At 37.7% G+C, this 23,764-nt stretch overlaps 1 protein-coding gene across 1 annotated transcript in view; it reads left to right on the top strand.

The window, feature by feature from the left end:
• The window catches only part of COP1 (COP1 E3 ubiquitin ligase), a 276,923-nt gene extending 253,471 nt beyond the window's left edge, over positions 1 to 23,452 (top strand). The window contains exons 19-20 of the mRNA XM_065880802.1: positions 20,911 to 20,955; positions 23,133 to 23,452. Coding sequence (XP_065736874.1) covers positions 20,911 to 20,955; positions 23,133 to 23,150 — 63 coding nt within the window. The 3' untranslated portion in view covers positions 23,151 to 23,452. The remainder of the gene's footprint in view (positions 1 to 20,910; positions 20,956 to 23,132) is intronic.
• Positions 23,453 to 23,764: the final 312 nt, after the last annotated feature.

The following is a 23,764-nucleotide window of genomic DNA, read 5'->3' as shown; positions in this document are numbered from 1 at the left end:
CTCAGTTTTCATTAGCTCAGTTTTATTTTACAGTTGAGGAGACTGAGATTCAGAGAGGTTTGGTAACTTGTCCAAGATGACATAGTTTGGAAGTGTTAGAGCTTTGAACTCAAGTGTTTCTGACTACAGTGACTGTGTTTATTCCACTCTGCCACTTGAGCTCTCTGTATAGCATAGTTTGTCTGCATATTTTGTTAATTTGACTTTAGGGATACAGATTTAGGCCCATTTCGTTCTGATGGCCAATTACTAATATGTCCCAGAATACAGAAGTGAATTCTGTGGAGCTGCTTTTTTTGGTAAGAGAGGCCAAAAGACCTCTCTTAGGTGATCAAGGGGCTTAGAATTGAATATAAAATATAGCTTGTCACTTTAACAAGGATGAGATTCCAGATTGGAAGTAGAGTTGTTTGATACCCTAAACTCAAACAAGATAAGAAGAGGAAAGAATCAGTAGATAATTACCATACAATTGAACTTCACAGTAATGATGCTAATTTATCTGGAAACATTTCATATCTAATCATAGTAATTGCTCCAGGGACTCAGAACAGGGAGGTGGGAGATGCTCACTTCTCCTCTATTCTTTTGTACTGTTTGGATTTTTACCACACATGTATTCTGTCTATTCAAGTAAACCATTTTTTTATTTTAAGAGAGAAAGAAGGTATCCTAACAGTCCCTGAAGAATGGTGCATTATGGTCCCCATTTTAAAATCCAGCAATCTTGCTAAACTCTTATCAATTTTAATTATGCATTTCTACATTTTCTTGTATTTTTTATGTACATAATAATATGATCCACAAGTAATGAAAGTTTAATCTACCTTTCCAATTTTGGTACCTTGATACATTTTATTCATTTTGACTTATTCCAATGGCCAGGAGCTTTAGTATAATACTGAATGGAAATGTTGATATCTGGCATCGTTACCTTGTTACTCACCAAAGGGAAAACTTTTGAATATGTCATGATTATATATGATTTCTGCTTTAGGAGTTTTGTAGATACCCTTAGAAGGAAATTTCTTTTTCAGTTGTCAGCTTGTTAAGATTTATTATCATAAATGAATGCTGAAGTATATTATTGCTTTCTTTTGCACCTATTGAAGATGATATATTTCTCTTTGAAATATTGATGTAAAAATAGGTAACTTTTTTTTTTTTCTAATGTTAAACCAATCTTGCATTGCTGGAATAAGCCCAACTTGTTTAAGAAGTATTATCCTTATACATTGTTAAAACTGACTTCCTGGGATTTTTCCATCTATTTTCATGAATAACATTGGCCTATAATTTTTCTTCATTGCATTGTCCTTGTCAAGTTTTGATTTTATAGTTACATTAGCTTCATAAAACAAGTTAGGGAATGCTCCTTTCTTTTCTCTCCTGTGGAAAAATTTGTGTATGATTGGAATTACTCCTTTCTTGACTGATTGAAATTGTAGGTAAAATCATATAAGCCTGAGGTGGAAATAGTTTTTGACAGTTGATTCTTTTTTTTTTTAATGCCTATAGGATGATTCGTGTTTTCTATTTCTTCTTGATCAACTTTTTATAGGAATTTTTCCATTTGGTTTAAATATTTGATTTGTTAATATAAAATATTTCCATATTTTCTACAGAATTTATTATTCTCATTCTGAGAAGTTAAAGATGTTCTACATAGGCAGCCATGTCATTTACAAATAGAGACAATTGCACTGGGTAGGACCTCTAATACAGTGTTAGATAGAAGTGGTGAATTCAGGCATCCTCCCCTTGCTCCCAGTCTGAGAGAGAAAGAGTTTAACATTTCACCATTAAGTATAATGTTAGCTGGAAGTTGTTCATAGGTATTCCTTATCACCTTGAGGAAATTCCTTTCTAAGTTTCCTGAGAGTTTTTATTATGAATATATGTTGAATTCTGTCAAATGCATTTTCCATGTCAATTGTAATTACATGATTTTTCTCTTACATTCTGTTAAAAATGTTAATTACATTCATTGTCTAAAAAAATTGTTAAACCAACTAGAATATCTGGATAGAAACCACTTGGGCATGATATATTATTCTTTTTATATATGGCTGAATTATGTTTACTGAGATTTTGTTACAGGTTTACACATCTGTTTTTAAAGGTAACTGGTCTGTAATTTTTTAATAATGTCTTTTGCTTTGTTTGACTCGCAAACTGAATTTGGAAGTGTTCCTTCCTCCTCTGTTTTCTGATTTGTTCTTTGATTTTGGGGAATTGCATCTTTCATAGGATTTATTTATTTCACTATATGTCACTTTTATTGGCATAAAGTTGTTTCTATTTATTCTCTATCTTTTTTAATATCTGTAGGATGTCTAGTGATATACCCTCATTCCTGATATTGTTACCTTACATTTTCTCTCTTTGTAGAGATTTATCAACTTTATTTCAAGAACTAGCTTTTGGTTTTAATAATTTTTACCTATTTTTGTCTTTTTATTTTATTGGTTTCTGCTTCTTATTACTACCATATTTATACTTGTGTTTTGTGTAATTTGCTTTTTCCCTAGCTTCTTACGTTAAGCTGCAAGTTATTACATTATTAATGTTAAACTTTCTGCTTTACTAATATAGACATTAAGAGATATAATTTTCTATCTAAGCACTGTTGTAGCTGTATTACATAAGTTTTAATATATTGTGTTTTCAATATCTTTTAGTTCAAACTGTTTCTCATTTCCTTGTGATTTCTTTTTTGAGCCCTGAGTTACTGAAGAATGTGTTTTTAAATCTCCAAATATTTGGAGATTTGTGCCAGGTGTCTCTTGTTATTGATTTCTGCTCTAGATCTGTTTGGTCAGAGACCACACTTGTATAGTTTCATTCTTTTAAATGTACTGAGATTTGTTTAATGGTCTGGCACATAGTCTGTCTTGGTAAATAGTTTACAGGCACTTGAAAAGAATGCATATTTTTGCCATTTAAGACTTTATGTAAATATTAATTTGTTCAATTTGTTTCTGATACTATTTTTCATCTTTTATATCTTTTTTGACCTTCTCTCTACTTATTCTTTGAACTATTGACAGAAGAGTGTTGAAATCTGCAAACACAAGTGTGGAGTTATCTGTTCCAATTCAGTTCTGTCAGTTTTTGCTTTGTGTATCTTGAAGCTCTGTTTTACATATATACATACGCATTTAGGATTTTTTTAAGAATTGACCCTTATTTAATTATAAAATACTCTTATTCCTGGTTATGTTCCTTGTCCTGACATCTACCTTTTCTTTTTTCTTCTTTCCTTTTTTTTTTTTTTTTGGCCTCACCACAAAAAAGCTTGTGGGATCTTAGTTCCCTAACCAGGGATTGAAGATGGGCCACAGCAGTGAATGCTCCAAGTCCTAACCACTGGACTGCCAGAGAATTCCCAGAAGTCTACTTTTTCTTTTTCTTTTTTTACTTTTATTTTATTTATCAAGTATTAGTTCATTTATTATTTTTAAAAATTTTTATTGGGGGGCTTCCCTGGTGGCGCAGTGGTTGAGAGTCTGCCTGCTGATGCAGGGGACATGGGTTCGTGCCCCGGTCCGGGAAGATCCCACATGCTGCAGAGCGGCTGGGCCCGTGAGCCATGGCCGCTGAGCCTGCGCGTCCAGAGCCTGTGCTCCGCAACGGGAGAGGCCACAACAGTGAGAGGCCCGTGTACCGCAGAAAGAAAACAAAAACAAAAATTTTTATTAGGGTATAATTGCTTTACAGTGGTGTGTTAGTTTCTGCTTTATAACAAAGTGAATCAGCTATACATATACATATATCCCCATATCTCTCCCCTCTTGCGTCTCCCTCCCATCCTCCCTATCCCACCCTTCTAGGTGGTCACAAAGCACCGAGCTGATCTCCCTGTGCTATGCAGCTGCTTCCCGCTAGCTACCTTTACATTTGGTAGTGTATATATGTCCATGCCACTCTCTCACTTCATCCCAGCTTACCCTTCCTCCTCTCTGTGTCCTCAAGTCCATTCTCTATGTCTGCATCTTTATTCCTGTCCTGACCCTAGGTTCTCTAGAACCATTTTTTTCTTTTTTTAGATTCCATATATATGTGTTAGCATATGATATTTGTTTTTCTCTTTCTGACTTACTTCACTCTGTATGACAGACTCTAGGTCCATCCACCTCACTACAAATAACTCAATTTTGTTTCTTTTTATGGCTGAATAGTATTCCATTGTATATATGTGCCACATCTTCTTAATTCATTCATCTGTTGATGGACACTTATGTTGCTTCCATGTCCTGGCAATTGTAAATAGAGCTGCAGTGAACATTGTGGTACATGACTCTTTGAATTATGGTTTTCTCTGGGTATATGCCCAGTAGTGGGATTGCTGGGTGGTATGGTAGTTCTAATTTTAGTTTTTTAAGGAACCTCCATACTGTTGTCCATAGTGGCTGTATCAATTTACATTCCCAACAACAGTGCCAGAGGGTTCCCTTTTCTCCACACCCTCTCCAGCAATTATCGTTTGTAGATTTTTTGATGATGGCCCTTATGACTGCTGTGAGGTGATACCTCATTGTAGTTTTGATTTGCATTTCTCTAATGATTAGCAATGTTGAGCATCCTTTCATATGTTTGTTGGCAGTCTTCTTTGGAGAAATGTCTATTTAGGTCAGAAGTCTACTTTTTCAGATATTAGTAGAGCCATCACAGCTTTCTTACGATTAATGTTTGCATGGTATATCTTCTTCTCATTTTAAAAATATCTTTTTTTTTAAATTTAAAGTGTGTTTCTTATAGACAGTGTATTGCTCTTGCTCTTTTATCAAGTCTTATCATCTCTGCCTTTTAATTGTAGTATTTAGACCATCTACACTTACTTGTTGGGTATTTGTCTGCCATTTTGCTGTTTGTTGTCTATTTGTCCTATCTGTTCTTTGTCCCCGTATTCCTCATTTCCTTTTTTTTAATTGAGTATTTATAATTCATTTTATTGCCTTTAATAGCTTATTAGCTATACTGTTTCTTTTATTTTTGTAGTGGATTCTCTAAGGTTTATAATATTCATGTTTAACTTATCACAGTCTGTCATCAGATTATACCACTTTATATTATGGAAGAACCTTCCAATATACATCTGTTTTCCCTTTCTATCCTGTGTACTTTTGCTGTCCTATATGTTACTTCTGTTTATTATAACATAACATAATGCATTGTTATTTATGCTTTAAACATGCAATTATCTGTTAAGAAAATTAAAAAATAAATAAGCAAACATCTTTTATATTTACCCACATATTGATCATTTCAAGCACTCTTCATCATTTTGTTTAAATCTGAGTTTTCATGTGTTATAAGAACTTCCTTTAACAGTTCTTACAGTGCATATCTGCTGCTATCTCAGCTTTAGTTTGTCTCAAAATATCTTTACTTTTAAATAATATTTCTGGGTTGACAGGTGTTTTCTTTCATCATGTTAAAAAGATATATCGTATTGGCTTGCATTGCTTCTGATGACAAATTTGTGATCTTGTTCCTCTATATGTAATTGTTGAGCTAAAACAGATTGCCAGTTACTTCTCTAGTAAAAATGGGTTTATGCAGGATCATCAAAGAATTGCAATTCAGAGTTTGCAGCTATGGTGAGTCAAGTGCAAGTCCCCAGCAAAATGGAGAGAACCCTCTTATAGAGGGGAAAAGGAAGTTGTGAGGGCTATAGAAAACAAAGAGTCTTTGTCCTTTTATTGGCTGAGTTGTGACTGTCTCTCATTGGCTGAACTCTTGGCAGGCAAGAAGAAAGAGTCTTTCTTCTTCCTCTTGGGCTCTGCTCTCGTCATAGGGTGTGAGAGCTGCCCCTTCTGGTCTTCCAACTCTATTTTAATTGAGGTTTCTATTTAAGTCTTTTACATTTCCCCCTTTTGATCAAGACCTTTCTGTGAAAGCATTGCTGAACATGAATGAGGTTTTCCAGTTTCAGTAGCTTTTTCCCCCTCGACACCAGGAAAGACTTTTCCTGGTTGTAGTGTCTCACACAGAGGGAAAGTGCAGAGACTGGAAATCTATTGAGGTCACATTTGAGTAACAAGGAGAGATAGGAGGGAGACCTCTTAGGCACTTTTTATGTAAAGACCATATGCTGACCAGTCCCTCCCATCAGGAAACGTGCACAAGCCTCTTAGATAGCCTCATCCACCAGAGGACAGACAGCAGAAGCAAGAAGGACTACAATCCTGCAGCCTGTGCAACAAAAACCACATTCACAGAAACATAGACAAGATGAAAAGGCAGAGGGCTATGTACCAGATGAAAGAAAAGATAAAACCCCAGAAAAACAACTAACTGAAATGGAGATAGGCAACCTTCCAGAAAAAGAATTCAGAATAATGATAGTGAAGATAATCCAGGACCTTGGAAAAAGAATGGAGGCAAAGATAGAGAAGATACAAGCAATGTTTAACAAAGACCTAGAAGAATTAAAGAACAAACAAACAGAGATGAACAATACAATAACTGAAATGAAAACTACAATAGAAGGAATCAATAGCAGAATAACTGAGGCAGAAGAACGGATAAGAGACCTGGAAGACAGAATAGTGGAATTCACTGCCACAGAACAGAATAAAGAAAAAAGAATGAAAAGAAATGAAGACAGCCTAAGAGACCTCTGGGACAACATTGAATGCAACAACATTCACATTATAGGGGTCCCAGAAGGAGAAGAGAGAGAGAAAGTACCCGAGAAAATATTTGAAGAGATTATAGTCGAAAACTTCACTAACATGGGAAAGGAAATAGCCACCCAAGTCCAGGAAGTGCAGCGTGTGCCGTACAGGATAAACCCAAGGAGAAACATGCTGAGACACATAGTAATCAAATTGGAAAAAATTAAAGACAAAGAAAAATTATTGAAAGTAGCAAGGGAAAAATGACAAATAACATACAAGGGAACTCCCATAAGATTAACAGCTGATTTCTCAGCAGAAACTCTACAAGCCAGAAAGGAGTGGCATGATATACTTAAAGTGATGAAAGGGAAGAACCCATAACCAAGATTACTCTACCAGGCAAGGATCTGATTCAGATTTGATGAAGAAATCAAAAGCTTTACAGACAAGCAAAAGCTAAGAGAATTCAGCAGCACCAAACCAGCTCCACAACAAATGCTAAAGGAACTTCTCTAAGTGCGAAACACAAGAGAAGAAAAGGACCTATAAAGACAAACCCAAACCCAAAACAATTAAGAAAATAGTCATAGGAACATACATATCGATAATTACCTTAAACGTGAATGGATTAAATCCTCCAACCAAAAGACACAGGCTTGCTGAATGGATACAAAAACAAGACCCATATATATGCTGTCTACAAGAGACCCACTTCAGACCTAGGGACACATACAGACTGAAAGTGAGGGGATGGAAAAAGATAGTCCATGCAAATGGAAATCAAAAGAAAGCTGGAGTAGCAATACTCATATCACATAAAATAGACTTTAAAAAAAAGAATGTTACAAAAGACAAGGACGGACACTACATAATGATTAAGGGATCAATCCAAAAAAATATATAACAATTATAAATATATATGCACCCAACATAGGAGCACCTCAATACATAAGGCAACTGCTAACAGCTGTAAAAGAGGAAATCAACAGTAACACCCCACTTACACCGATGGACAGATCATCCAAAATGAAAATAAATAAGGAAAGAGAAGCTTTAAATGACACAATAGACCAGATAGATTTAATTGATACTTATAGGACATTCCATCCAAAACCAGCAGATTACACTTTCTTCTCAAGTGCGCACAGAACATTCTCCAGGATAGATCACATCCTGGGTCACAAATCAAGCCTCAGTAAATTTAAGAAAATTGAAATCATATCAAGCATCTTTTCTGACCACAACTCTATAAGATTAGAAATCAATTACAGGGGAAAAAACACAAACACATGGAGGCTAAACACTACGTTACTAAATAACCAAGAGATCACTGAAGAAATCAAGAGGAAATCAAAAAATACCTAGAGACAAATGACAATGAAAACACGATGATCCAAAACCTATGAGATGCAGCAAAAGCAGTTCTAAGAGGGAAGTTTATAGCTCTACAAGCCTACCTCAAGAAACAAGAAAAATCTCAAATAACCTTACACCTAGAATGCTAAAGATGCCACCAGAAAACTAGTAGAGCTAATCAATGAATTTGGTAAAGTTGCAGGATACAAAGTTAATGCACAGAAATCTCTTGCATTCCTATACACTAATGATGAAATATCTGAAAGAGAAATTAAGGAAACACTCCCATTTACCATTGCAACAAAAAGAATAAAATACCTAGGAATAAGCCTACCTAGGGAGACAAAAGACCTGTATGCAGAAAACTATAAGACACTCTTGAAAGAAATTAAAGATGATACCAACAGGTGGAGAGATATACCACGTCCTTGGATTGGAAGAATCAATAGTGTGAAAATGACTATACTACCCAAAGCAATCTACAGATTCAGTGCAATCCCTGTCAAATTACCAGTGGCATTTTTTACATGAATTAGGACAAAAAATCTTAAAATTTGTATGGAGATACAAAAGACCCCAAATAGCCAAAGCAGTCTTGAGGGAAAAAAACGGAGCTGGAGGAATCAGACTCCATGACTTCAGAGTATACTGCAAAGCTACAGTAATCAAGACAATATGGTACTGGCACAAAAACAGAAACATAGATCAATGGAACAAGATAGAAAGCCCAGAGGTAAACGTACGCACCTATGGTCAACTAATCTATGACAAAGGAGGCAAGGATATACAATGGAGAAAAGACAGTCTCTTCAATAAGTGGTGCTGGGAAAACTGGACAGCTACTGTAAAAGAATGAAATTAGAACACTCCCTAACACCATACACAAAAATAAACTCAAAATGGATTAGAGACCTAAATGTAAGACCTGACACTATAAAACTCTTAGAGGAAAACATAGGAAGAACACTCTTTGACATAAATCACAGCAAGATCTTTTTTGATGCACCTCCTAGAGTAATGGAAATAAAACCAAAAATAAACAAATGGGACCTAATGAAACTTAAAAGCTTTTGCACAGCAAAGGAAACCATAAACAAGATGAAAAGACAACCCTATGAATCGGAGAAAATATTTGCAAATGAATCAATGGATAATGGATTAATCTCCAAAATATATAAACAGCTCATGCAGCTGAATATTAAAAAAACAAACAACCCAATCCAAAAATGAGCAGAAGACCTAAATAGACATTTTTCCAAAGAAAACATACAGATGGCCAAGAAGCACATGACAAGCTGCTGAACATCACTAATTATTATAGAAATGCAAATCAAAACTACAGTGAGGTATCACCTCGCACCAGTTAGAATGGGCTTCATCAGAAAATCTACAAACAACAAGTGCTGGAGAGGGTGTGGAGAAAAGGGAACCATCTTTCACTGTTGGTGGGAATCTAAACTGATACAGCCACTATGGAGAACAGTATGGAGGTTCCTTAAGGAACTAAGAATAGAATTACCATATGATCTAGCAATCCCACTACTGGGCATATATCCAGAGAAAACCACAATTCAAAAAGACACATACACCCCAATGTTCAATGCAGCCCTATTTACAATAGCCAGGTCATGGAAGCAACCTAAATGCCCATCGACAGACAAATGGATAAAGAAGATGTGGTACATATATGCAATGGAATATTACTCAGCCATAAAAAGGAACAAAATTGGGTCATTTGTTGAGACGTGGATGGTTCTAGAGACTGTCATACAGAGTGAAGTAAGTCAGAAAGAGAAAAAGAAATATCGTATATTAACGCCTGTATATGGAACCTAGAAAAATGGTACAGATGAACCGGTTTTCCGGGCAGAAATTAAGACACAGATGTAGAGAACAAACGTGTGGACACCAAGGGGGGAAAGCCATGGGGGGGGCTGTGGGTGGGGGGGTGATGAATTGGGCGATTGGGATTGACATGTATACACTGGTGTGTATAAAATTGATGACTATTCGGAACCTGCTGTATAAAGAAAAAATTGTGATCAAATGTATTCTAATGGAAAGAAGCAAAAATAAACCATACTTACTGTCTAAATTATGTAATAATTTAATGAAAAAAAAGAAAAGACCAGGGCTTCCCTAGTGGTGCAGTGGTTGAGAGTCCGCCTGCCGATGCAGGGGACACGGGTTCGTGCCCCTTTCCGGGAAGATCCCAGATGCCGTGGAGCGGCTGGGCCCGTGAACTATGGCCGCCGAGCCTGTGCGTCCAGAGCCTGTGCTCCGCAACGGGAGAGGCCACAGCAGTGAGAGGGCCGTGTACCACCAAAAAAAAAAAAACAAAAGAAAAGACCATATGCTATCAAGATCATAGACATTGGAGATCATCTGAAGTTTTATGTCATCATCAAAGGTTGTGCAGGCAAAGTTCCAACAGGCCTGGTCCAGATATCTTGGGAAAGCTGTTTCATCAGATATCATCTGCTTCAGTTCTGGGAAATCTTTACTTTCAGGTCACCAGATGATATACAGGTCCAGTTAGGGTTTGGTACTTTTTTTGTTGTTGTGTCACGTGAATCAAGAGTCTATTCCCTGGGGTTTGGCAGCACAAGGGTTGTTTAGTAGTACCTGATAGGGGACTTTCCAGCAAGGTTGAAGAGCATCTTTCTGGGAGGTATCTTTTCCAATAGATGAAATCTCTGTGTTGCAAAGTGTGATGCTTAAGGTCTTCATCTTCTGGGAGCACATTGTGAAAAGATTGCTGTACTAAAACATGGTTAGTTTTAATAGAAACAATTGAGTATCTTTCCTTTTATCAGTTTTGGGTAAAGAATCAGGAGCCAAGGGCATTGAGCATCCTATGACTATCTCAAAGGGTGAGAGTTTTTGAGTTCCAAAAGGGGGTGGATCTAAGATTTAGAAAGACCAATGACAGTGCTTTTGGCTAAGGAATTTGGAGGGCCTTTATGGATTTTTCCAGTTTAGTCTTAGTAATGCCATTAGTGCATTCGACTAAACCAGAGGATTAACAGTGGTAAGTGTAGTGAAAGTGTTGTCAAACCAGCCAAACAGTGCAGACTTGTTGAAATACCTAACCAGTATAATGGGCTCCTTGATCATTATGAAGTTCAAGAGGAGTTTCCCAGGTAGGGATAATCTTTTCCAAGAGCACTTTAGCCACAGAAGAGGCAGTAGCCTGTCTGTAAGAAAAGGCTTCAGTCCAGTGTGAAAAAATACAGACCATGACTAAAATATATTTATTTCCACAAGACAAAGAAAGTTGTATGAAATCCACTTGCCAGACCTTGAATGGTCCATTAGGTAGTCTGAAATGTGTGGGAGCAGTATGAACAGGCTACCCTGTGTTGTATTTTAGACAGTGGGACAAGTGAGTTAGGCACTTTTTGCGGCCTTTTTAATGTTTTCCCCACCAATATTGATTAACGAATGCTATTATTTTATCAATAAACCAATAGTTTAATGCATGTACAGTGGTTTGGAGTGGGAATTTTAGAGTCTCCAATAGGACTGGATTGTTGCCTGGTCCAAACCAGAGGTTTCTCTTTTTATTAAACTAATAACTTTAATTTCCAATCTTATTTTTCCTTTTCTGAGGTCAGTTGTTGGGCTTCTCTAGCCAGTTTTTCTAAGTTATCATTTGTAGAAATGTCCCTTTGGACCATGACAGGGGTTTCACTGCTCTTGGTTCCTTTAAAGACAGCATACCTCATTAAACGGGATCCCACGATTCTTTTGGTGGCCGTAATGGCTATAAGGCAAAGAAGTTATCCCCATTCCACAGGGTCCAGTTGCTGCCTATAATACCCTCTGGGTTGGTGGTGGTCCCTGTGTTATGGGGTGAATACCCCAAGGACATTTCCTTTTTTTTTTTTTTTTTAATTATTTTATTTATTTTTGGCTACGTTGGGTCTTCGTTGCTGCGCGCGGGCTTTCTTTAGTTGCAGCGAGTGGGGCTGCTCTTCATTGCAGTGCGCGGGCTTCTCATTGCCGGTGGCTTCTCTTGCTGTGGAGCATGGGCTCTTGGCGTGCGGGCTCCAGTAGTTGTGGCACCCAGGCTCAGTAGTTGTGACTCGGAGTCTCTAGAGCACAGGCTCAGTAGTTGTGGCGCACCAGCTTAGTTGTTCTGTGGCATGTGGGAATCTTCCCGGACCAGGGCTCAAACCCGTGTCCCCTGCATTGGCAGGTGGATTCTTAACCACTGTGCCATCAGGGAAGCCCCATTTCCTTCCTTTTCACAAACAAAAAGGAAAAAGGGAATCTGGTAATTGGGATGCCCAAGGGTAGGTAGGTTCATCAAACTCTCCTTTAAGGCCTTAAAGGCTATGTCATCCAGTTTTTCCCATAAAATTGGTTCAGGGTTGTTGCTGTTGTAAAGTAAAACATATAGAAGTTTGGCCATAAGACAGAAATTTGAAATCCAGCTTTGGCAGTAACCAACTAGACTGAGTTTGGGGTTTTGATAAACTTAGGACACCGTGAAACCTTCTGGATCTAGGTGTAGCCCTTGTTCTAATATTAGATACCCTAAATATTGAGTCTTCATCTGGGCAAACTGCAATTTTTCCTTGGCAGACTTATGTCCCTTTAATGCTAAAAGCTTTTGCAAGTGGATGCTATCTTGTGAGGAGGCTTGAGAAGAAGAGTAAAGAAGCAAATCATCCATATATTGCAACAAAGTAGAACCTCTAGGGAACTTTATATCATGCAGATCAGCCTTCAGGATTTGTGAGAAGTAAGGATATTCAGTAAAACCTTGAGCAAGCATTACTGCCCAGGTGAGTTGTTTTTCTTCCCAAGTAAAGGCAAAATGGTATTGGCTAGCTTCAACTGGAATACTAAAGAATGCATTGTATAAATCTGTTACAGTGGGAATGGATGTTAGTAACATATGAGAGTTAGGAACAACAGAGCATGGAGGGATAACAACATTGTTTATCACTCAAAAGTCCTAGACAAAACCCACCCTCTGCCCTTAGGTTTTCTCACCAGTAAAATGGGAGTATTACAGAAACTAGTACGAGGGATAATGAGACCTTGAGCCTTGTAATCTATCAGAGATTTTATTCCTTGAAGAGCTTCTTTACTTAAAAGATATTGGTTAATTTGGAGAAGAGGTTTTGAGGAATCTGTTTGAATCTTCATGGGAGGTGCGCTGTGAATTTTGCCAATATTAGTTAGAGATTTTGCCCATAAGGAGGGTGTTAGCTGATTCAGTAGTGATAGATGATCAGTGTTTCCAGGGTCAGCTCTAGTACCATCAGAAATGGAACAAATAAAAGATGTCAGAGTCATTTGTTTTTTTGGGTTTTTTAAATAAATAAATTTATTTATTTATTTATTTATTTATTTATGACAGTGTTGGGTCTTCGTTGCTGTACGTGGGCTTTCTCTAGTTGCAGTGAGCAGGAGCTACTCTATGTTGTGGTGCGTGGGCTTCTCTTGTTGCGGAGCACCGGCTCTAGGTACGCGGGCTTCAGCAGTTGTGGTTCACGGGCTCTAGAGCGCAGTCTTAGTAGTTGTGGCACGTGGGCTCAGTAGTTGTGGCTCATGGGCTGTAGAGCACAGGCTTAGTAGTTGTGGCACGCAGGCTCAGTAGTTGTGGCTCATGGGCTTTAGAGCACAGACTCAGTAGTTGTGGTGCATGGGCTTAGTTGCTCCGCAGCATGTGGGATCTTCCCAGAGCAGGGCTCAAACCTGTGTCGCCTGCATTGGCAGGCAGATTCTTAACCACTGTGCCACCAGGGAAGTCCCTCATTTAGTTTTTATAAAAGTAAATTTAGGGATTTCAAAAGTTCCCTATAAAGGCCATTGATGTTCTAAATTATCTTTGGTTAGGTTGGTCCATTTAGTTAAAAATGTGCATGAAGGGCTTCCCTGGTGGCGCAGTGTTTGAGAGTCGGCCTGCCGATGCAGGGGACATGGGTTCGTGCCCTGGTTCGGGAGGATCCCACATGCTGCGGAGCGGCTGGGCCCGTGGGCCATGGCTGCTGGGCCTGCGCGTCCGGAGCTTGTGCTCCGCAACGGGAGAGGCCGCAGCAGTGAGAGGCCCGCATACCACAAAAAAAAAAAAAAAAAAAAAAAAAATGCATGAAGAAGGACCTTGGTTTTTAAATATAAAATTGGCCAGAGTCCCCTCAGGGCGGGGGACACCCTCAAAATATTTAGGTAACTGGGATCCAAGTTTTTCTCTAGAATAAAAGAATAATTTTCAAACAGCTCAAATAGCTCAAACAGCCTGCAGACATGATACCAGCCAGTCCTAAGGGAGCAGTCTGGTACAGAAGGAGCCAGGCTGAAGACTGCACAGCTCTAATGAAACAGCCTAATTCTGAAGGAGGCAGGCTGAAAGCTTAATAGCACAGTTCCACTAGAGCAGCCCAATCCTGAAGGAGTCAGGCCAAAGACTTAACTGGCACAGTTCCAATGAAACACCCCCTGTTCCAAAAGGAACAGGCTGAAGGTTTGCAGTTTTTGCCAGGACAGCATGATTTCAATAATCAGCCCAAAGTGCCAAATGAGTACTTAACAGGCACTACAGAACAGGCACTTAAGCAGAAAGGACAAAGCCTTACAATATATCCTGAATAAAATCTGTGAGCTTCAAAACCACAAAGAGGGTGCAAGCTCAAATCCAAGAGAAAAACTTACCCTCAAACCCCAAGGTCTGCAAAAAAAGCAGTTAGTGACAATGGGTTCAGTGTGGGTACTGCACCTATTTGCTCACCAGCCTTGGAGTTGTTGTGGGGGTCTTGTCTGGATCCCCATATGGGCCACTGAAATGTTGACCTGAAACAAATAGACCGTCAGTTATTTCTCCAGCAAAAGTGGGTTTATGCAGGATCACAGAATTGCAATTCAGGGTTTACAATCATGGCGAGGCACAGGCAAGTTCCCAGCAAAAACGGAGAAGAGAACTCTTTTATAGAAGGGTAGAGGAAGTTGGGGGAGCTATAGTAAACAAAGAGTCCATGACTTTTTCTTAGCTGAGTTGTGACGGTCTCTCATTGGCTGAGCTCTTGCCAGGCAAAAGAAGGAGTCTTTCTTTTTCCTGCTGGGCTCTGCTATCATCATCATAGGATGTGGGAGCTCCCCCTTCTAATCTCCCTACATAATGTGTCCTTTTTTTCTCTGGCAGTTTTCAAGATTTTCTCTTTTTCACTCATTTGTAGTAGTTTATGATGTGATGTCTTAACGTGGTGCTGTGCTTTTTTCCCACTGGAATATTGAGCTTCTTAGATTGTGGGTTTACAGTTTTCAAATTTGGAAAATTTTTAGTCTTATATCTTCATATACCTTTTCTGCCCCTTCTTTGTTTGGGATGCCAATTACACATTTACCAGATTGTATATTGTCCTACTGTTCACTCAAATACTAATCTTTTTTTTCTTCCCAGCCTTTTTTCCCTCTGCTTCAGTTGGGATTTTGTTTTTTCTGTGTTGTCACATTTATTGGTGTTTTATTCTTCACTGTGTTAACTATTGTTATGCCCATCCAATTAATTTTTCATTTCAGATACTGTACTTTTCAGGTGGAGAAATTCCATTTGGTTTTTATACTTCTGTCTTCCATTTCTCTTCTCATTAAGTTCATTGTTTCCTTTTAAATATTGGAATATAATTATACTTGCTTTAAAAGTCCTCATTTGCTACTTTTATAGTCTTTGTCATTTCTAAATCTGTTTCTGTTCATTGAATTTTTCCTCGTTATAGGTCATGCTTGTTGCCGCTTGAATGCTACACATTGTGAATGCTTTATTGTTGAATGTCTAGATTTTGTTGAATTTTTTTAAGAGTATTGAAGTTTGTTTTGACAGAAAGTTAAGTTTTTGGAGATAAACTTGATTCTTTTGACACTTGTTTTTAAACTTTATTAGGATGACTCTAAAGTAGCAATTAGCAAAACTTTTTCTTAAAGGACTAATATTTTAGTCCTTGCAATTAGATATTGCAAATATTTTACACTTTGCAGGCCATATGGTCTTTGTTGCAGTTCCTCAGTTCTGCTACTGTAGTGCAAGAGCAGCTATAGACAATATATACCCTCAGTCCTTGGTATGCACAGGAATTCGTTTAAGGACCCCTGACAGATACCAAAATCTGTGGATGGTCAAGGAATTCGTTTAAGGACCCCTGACAGATACCAAAATCTGTGGATGGTCAAGTCTTTTATATAAAATGGCATAGTATTTACATATAATCTAGCACATCCTCCTGTATACTTTAAGTCATCTCTAAATTATTTATAATACCTAATAGAACATAAATGCTATGTAAATAGTTGTAAATGAAATGGAAATAGTTGCCAGCAGATAGCAAATACAAGTCTTGCATTTTGGAACTGTCTAGATTTTTTTTTTCAAAATATTTTTGATCCACCATTGGCTAAATCTGCAGATGTGGAACCAGAGGGCCAACTGTAAACTAATGACCATGGCTGGGTTCTACTAAAACCGAAATACAAAATACAGGCAGAGGGCTGGATTTGGTCCACAGGAACAATTTGCTGATCCCTGGTCTAGAGAAACATTTGCCTTAAGGCTAGTTTAGCCCTACTGATAAGGCATGACCCTTCTGGGGACTCTGCTAAATGCCCTGAATGTCCATTGAGGGCACTGAATGTTCTCTTCACTCTGGTTGGTCGGAACTCAAACATCTCCTAACCCTGTGTGAACTCTGGCATTTGATAATGTTGTAGGTTCTCAGTGGTTGTACTTTCCCTGTTCATTGTTATTTGCCTGGTTTTGTGTAGTTTCACCCTATGAACACACAGTTGTTTATTCTGATGTACAATCAAGGGGACCCCAGTACAGATTCCTGGAACTCTACTTTTAAGTAGCTTTCTCTTCTGTGATACTTTGCCCTACAAATTCCAGCTGCCCTACAGATACTCTGCTTATACCTCTGTCTCCTCAACTTAGTCTGCTATGGTCTGCTCAGATTCCTCTGTGCTCTATTTGGATTCCCCTTCCCTTGCTATGTGTTCCAGAAACTGCCTCCAAGCAGAAAGCCAGGGGGATTATAGGACTGACCTTTTGTGTTTCTCCTCTTGTAGTGATCACAGTCCAGTACTGCCTGTTGTCCAGTCGTGTCTTATGTATTTTGTTCAGTTTTCTAGTTGCTTAAAGTAGGAGAGCAAATCCATTCCATTTATTCTATCACAGCCAGAAATAGAAGTTTTTAAATTACATATTCATATATCTAGTGAAATTGCTTCACATTTAAAATCAATTATCTCTAGGAATAAATCCTCCAACTGCAAACTAAGTGAATAATTGTTACTTCTCAACTTGCTCAGGATTTTAATGTAGTAGCTATAATGGCACTTTTGTAGGCAAGCTGGCAAAGAGGAAACTGTTCCAGTGGATGCTAGTTTTGTTTTAGTATAAGTTGACATATATCTCTGACTTTATAAGCAAGTTGGTATATGTTTATGTATGTGTCTTCTGCTTTTATAAAAAACTTGCTGCTAATTTTTCCATTGTCTTTTCTTAATCTCTTTATCTTAAGAAGAAAATAGTAGTTGCATTATTATCTTAACCTTGAGGAGGGCTTTGCAGCAAAACTGCCTGTTTCCAAGAAAGAGGGAGAAAATAATGAGAATTACTGGCAGGCATTTTAATTTTATTTCGCAAGTAAAAGCAACCTATTCAACCAGAACTTACATTAGGGCTCTGGCAGGGTATAGCTACAGCTAAGAGTTACTAGTCATGCAAAATGCAAACAAGAATCACTCAAAACCTACAGTGATAACCTTGTACATATCACTTCTGTACCTCTATGCTAAAGTAAAATACCTGGTTTTGTTTTTCTGTTGTGTGTAAAAATTCATTTATCTTAAGCTGATATCTAGCTATCTGAAAGACAGTTTAATCCTAAATCCCTTTTTAATAAGTTCATGGTCTTTGGAGGGAGGGGCATACTGAGAAGTGAAGCTATTATTTTTCTTTCATTGTTTGTTAATTTGAATAGTTTTGAGTGTTTCTAAAATTTCCTTGGACACTCTGTCACCTATATGTTAGTCCTAAAAGACGATTCCAACTGGGCAATCACTTTCTGCGTTGGCTTATTTGTAAATGAGATATTTATCTGTCTCCACAGGAAAAGGTGTTTAGAGTTAACTCTGGTAGCACCTAATATGGCCACCTATTAATGCCATAATAGTCCTTGGGTTATAAAAAGACATCGTTTATTTATGTTGGGTAGTCATCAGATGTCTTCCTTCTTGGGTTTAGTGTAGTAATTGTACAGACTTCAAATCCCTCTTATGTGGTGATCTAACTAGATTTTTTTAATATGTATTGAGCATACTCTTTCATACTGTATGATAATATATCACATTTTTCAAACATTCTTCCACTAAGAATTACAAATTTATGTCATTCATAATCTCTATAACTGGCAGAAGTGGATTCCCCCTTACCCTCAGGGTGAATCTTCATCTCCACCACGTTTTTCTACCTTCTTCTGTATTAAAAGGTGACTAGAACCAAAATGGCAGAAAGAGAGAGAGCTCTGGCTTATAAATTTTTCGTTATCCTGACATTATGTGTTCCCATAGCAGAGGGAGCAATTCTTGGTGACTGCAGCATCTAATGATGGTAGTTGCTTTCTTGGAGACAGGAGTCTTTCTTCAAACAGAAACTAGATTGATCTGTTTGTAGCTTCATTTCTGGATGGTGCTCACAGAAGAATCATTTCTGGGTTCTCTGGTGGCAGTTGTAATGTAAAACAGCTTCTTTAAAGTTCTTGCTAGAAAGAAATCCACATTACACCACAGTGCCTCTTTTTGTTTTCTGAGGCAGACTTAGAAATTCCACCTCTGGAGAAGCTCAGAGTGAGTTATTATATTCCCTAAGGATACCTCAAACTCTTTCTGAACTCAGTTTACTAAAAGAGTAGTTAAATAAGGGGCATTTGGGAATATCCCTTATTCCAACCACACACACCCTCCCCAATATGGAAGTATTAATTCTATGCACATTCAGCCCCAGTGATAGCCCATAATTCCCCGAAGTAGATATTAAAACTAATTCTACTAGTGAATGTTATATTACCTGTGTTACTATTTTCAAGAATACATGTGCTGATCTAAGGGAAAAGCTCAGCTAGGAAAATATCAGTGTAGGGGAGAAAAAGTTTTCCCTAATCCTCTTAGGGTCCTTGGCTGGGTTGGAAGATTATGCTGACAGAGACAGATAAACAGGAGAAAAGCATGCAGGTTTATTTAATATGTTTTATATGACGTGGGAGCCTTCCTAAGGAAAAGAAGACCCAAGGATATAGACCTGTGTATTTTCTGCTGTATTTGTGAAGAGTGGGTAGTCATGTAGCAATGTGATAGGTTCAGGGTTGTGAGGTAATTGAACTCAGGAGTAGTCAGCTGTGGGGAAACTTGGCAAGGCCTGTTTATTTGGATTCTTCGTAGCATTCCTCTGTCGTTGGAGATAAGGATGCTCCTTTACTCTGGTTATAGGGAGGGTACCTCCCACAGGAGGGTTTTATGACCTGTTTTAGGGGAAAAGGGTGAGAGATATGGGAGGTCAGAGTGACCTTCCTGCTTCTGCCATTTTCTCAAACTCCTTTGGCTTGAAATATTCAATATGCCACGGTGCCATATTTGGGGGCTGTGTGTTCCAAACTCCATCATCAGCAATTCCCATGCCTGCCTCCAGAAGAAACATGTCTTTATTCCTTCTTGATACAACTGACCATTGATGCTATCACCACTGACTGCATTCAAGGAATATTTTGATCCCCCAAATTTGGGGGTTAGTGGAAGAAATTATTTATTTCCTCTTCACCAGTAGCAACAAGGTGAGCATTTTTCAAAAGTAACTGTACTAGGAATCAAAGAGAAAGTTAAAAGATAGAAATGTAGAAGTTTGCAGAGCACAGATGCCTTGTATCAAAGAAACTAAGGTTTAACTCAAGTTGGCTGAAATAACTTGCCCAGAATACAGATCAAGAGTTTTCTTTCTTCTCTTCATCACTTTCTGATGAAACCTGTAGGGTATTCAGACAGATCCTATCCTTCAGTGAAGTTTGACCACTTTCTCTGTTTTTGAAAGCTATTATTTGGGCTTGGTCTTCCCATCAGCCATATGGCCTCTATGGCAGTTTTGAGTCTGTTTACTTCCTTCTGGCTGCCTGCTCTTAAAAGCGAAAAGACTTGTCTATACTCCCAAGCTCAGAGCCTATTAGACTGTTTCCAATGGAAGGCATGTCCTAGCTCTTCCTACTCAATGAGATTCTCTCTGGTAAACTCAGTCTTGTCTATTTCTTTTTCTACCCTTCTACCTTCCAGAGATAGTTTTTTCTTAAGGCTTAGAATATTTTTAAAAATATGTTACCACATGCATTCTATTTCAAGTAATCACCAAGGTTGTTAAAAATGCATATAGTGAGTGATAGAATAATTAAAAAGAAAGATAGCCTTCTTTCTCCCAGATGAATATTCACATTCTGTTTTCTTTTGTTTTTCTAATACCAAATAGCTAGCAATAGAGATTTATGCCAATTACTGGTGTCTTTTGGGAGAAAGTGAATGAAGGGGGAGTTTTCTGTGGAAAGGATTGTGTACTTTGTTTTTCTCAAGTTATTCTTATTTTTATTTCAGTCTTTGTTTCTCTTGGCTTTCCTCCTAGTGGCAATCTGTTTCTATTTTTCTTTACATTTAAAAGTTTCCTACTCTGCTTCCAACTTAATTGTTTTTATTAAAACTTAATCCTCAAAATATTGGATTTTGTATTTATAATTCGTAGTTAAAAACATGTTAAAGTTGGTTTTCCAGTTTAGATTGTATTGGCGTCTTAGGGTAAAGTGAAGAAAGAAGGATGAAGATTAAATTATTCTCCTGGACTGCCCTCCAGGGAATCCTTCTCTATACTCTAAAAGTTCTTGTTCTTTTCTAGGAGTCCAATGTGCTGATTGCTGCTAACAGTCAGGGTACAATTAAGGTAAGCTATTTTATACATCTCCATTTTTAGGCTATAACAGACTATAACTATAACATGGAAATGTAGAGTTGTACTAAGCCTTAGAGAGCATGCCAAATCATGGGTCTCTGTCTGCTTGGAAATGGCTTTGATTGAAGGGGAAAAGAATAGGTAGCTTGCAACTATGGGGAAGATGATAGTACTTGTTAGAGGTTATACGAATGCTGAAGAGATTGAAAGGCGGTCAGGATGAAAAACAGATGAAGACTGTTAAGCATTCACGGTGGGGCGAGCACTGCTGAGCTTCTGTCACGCCAGTGCAGCTGCCCCACAGGGTGTTCAGGGAACAAGATCCAAGATACAGCAGCAGATGCTTAGACGTTCACCAGGTTTTAAAATGTCTTACTCTGATTTTACTCTTCTCTTCCTCGCGTTTCTCTTCCTTCTCTTCCATGACAAGGAGATTTTTGCTCAGTTGCTAGGGAAAGAAAAGGTATTCTAGTGTTCTGTTGAAAATTGATTGATCATGTGATCATGCCATTGGTGTAATCTGAAAACTTCCATGTCTCTTTGCTCACAGTATCATTCCCAAATTCATATATAGTTTTCCACATACTTTTCTTCGTAGTTAGGAGTTCAAGGCAGTAAAAATTTTATCTAGTTATACCATTGGATATTCAGCACTTGGGCACAATACATTGGATAAATAAATCCTGAGCTAAGCAGTGAGCTTTTAAATAAAACACCATTTTGGAGGAGGTTTTTAGTACATGGATTTGATTAGCACTTATTCTGTGGGTACCAGTTCTTTCCACATATTCTCTGCTGATACAGAAGTGTCAGGATGCATTTTTAAAAATAATATGTATCTATTTTCCTGCCAGTTAGCATTAATTTTGCCATGGCTTCCTTCCATTCATCCTGAGCGGAGAATGACCCAGCAGCCAAGAGAGCAAATCCAAGCCTCACACACTGTCCTACAGAGATGAAATGAGCAAACTCAAAGCAGAACTGCACTGTTAGCTAGTCAAATTAATTTACATGGTATACTTCTTTTTATGCAGCCAGTTTGTCTATTTGGAAAGCCTCATTAGAGAGCCAAGCCTGTGTTCTGGAAGCCTCAAGCAAGATGGTAGAAGGTCTTGGAATCTCTGTTTTAAGTGGCTCTCTATAGTCTCTCAGTTTTTCTTTACTTTATTCTCATGGCAAGACATGTATTGAAAAAGCTGTACTGTATTCTTCAACAAGTTTGGCCTTTGAGGCAATTGGGATTGCTAATGTTTCTACAGAAAGCTCAAAGCTACATACATACTTATAGGGCCTCAGCGACAAATCTAAGATTTTTGTTCAACAGCATTGACCTCTTATGTAAAGTAGCCTGCTTGGCAAATGTAAAGACAAAAAGCATTATGAAAGCACAGATATAAGTCAGGCCTTAGCACAGCAGAAGATAAGTTGCTCCTTTAATTCTTTGCCACCTAGAATTACAGTCTCCATCTAACATAATCCTTTTTGACAGTGTTCATAATTGTCTGCATGTTCAATGTCCTTTCTCAGCCATTTCTTCTACTCCTTTTATAACTGATCATTGCTTCTTCTTTATTTTATTTATTTTTTATACATCTTTATTGAAGTATAATTCTTATTTTTAGTTTTAGCACAGCTTTTTTGTATGATATGGTACTACTTTAAGTCTAATAGCTAACAAAATATCTCAACATCCAGATGCTTGACTAGAAAATAAATTAAGCAATAGGAAAAGACAAGATTTTAGGTCGTGTATACCTTGATCACTATAAAATGTTTATCAGTGCAAGAAATAAATGGATTAAAATTCTAAACAGCGATACTTAAACTTTTTCTTATGAATGTGGAAAGATACCAACATAATATTCCAAAAATGTTATATTCATGCTATGGATCAGTCAGTTCATTTATCTATGTGTTTTATGTAGTTTATCTTGAAGGCTCCTTTGTTGACTGTGGAGATAACTAATCTGAAAGAGTTCATGCAGCTATTGAATTGAAAGTAAGAATGGATTAATGTCTGATCCCTTCAAATTCTTTGATTTTAGCCAAAGCAGTTGGGAAAAGTCTACTTGATTTGGTTCTCCATTTACAATATAATAAAGACTGATTAAACTCTTCCTATATTTTAAAACTATTTTATTATACTGATTCTTCTTTCTCCCTATTAGGTGCTAGAGTTGGTATGAAGGGTTTACTCAAGTTGAATCGTACTTGATCCGGCTGAAATACATCTGCAGCTGACAATAAGAGAAGACAAACTGTCGTGTGATGTCTCTCCCCAAAGTCATCATGGGTTTTGGATTTGTTTTGAGTATTTTTTTCTTTTCCTTTTTTTCCCTCCTTTATGACCTTTGGGACATTGGGGAATACCCAGTGAACTCTCCACCATCCATGTAACTCTATGGACTTTGCTGCTGTTGGTGGTATGGTTATCTAATTTTTGTGATAGGGAAACAAATTCTTTTGAATAAAAATAAATAACAAAAAATAATAAAAGTTTATTGAGCCACAGCTGAGCTGGGAAACTTTTTGTCCAATGTGGCAAGAGATAATTTTATCTTTTCAAGAAGTAGCACACATGAACTATAGTATAATATACTGATGAATAATTTTTAAGGTCCATATTTCCCCACCTCTTTGGAATTATGCATATCAACATAAAGTATATGGATTCTTTCTGTGAATTTAATGTTTACAGTAGGTAGAAAGATTAATTACTTTATGAAGTTCTCCCTTCATTCTCTGACCAGATTTATATTATCAGCAAGTAGCCGATTCCTCAGTTCCTCTGGATCTGGCC

This window comes from Phocoena phocoena, chromosome 1 (assembly GCF_963924675.1).
Source record: "Phocoena phocoena chromosome 1, mPhoPho1.1, whole genome shotgun sequence".
Lineage (NCBI taxonomy): Eukaryota > Metazoa > Chordata > Mammalia > Artiodactyla > Phocoenidae > Phocoena > Phocoena phocoena.
The sequence above is the reverse complement of the archived record's forward strand: the minus strand, read 5'-3'. Positions and strand labels throughout refer to the sequence as shown.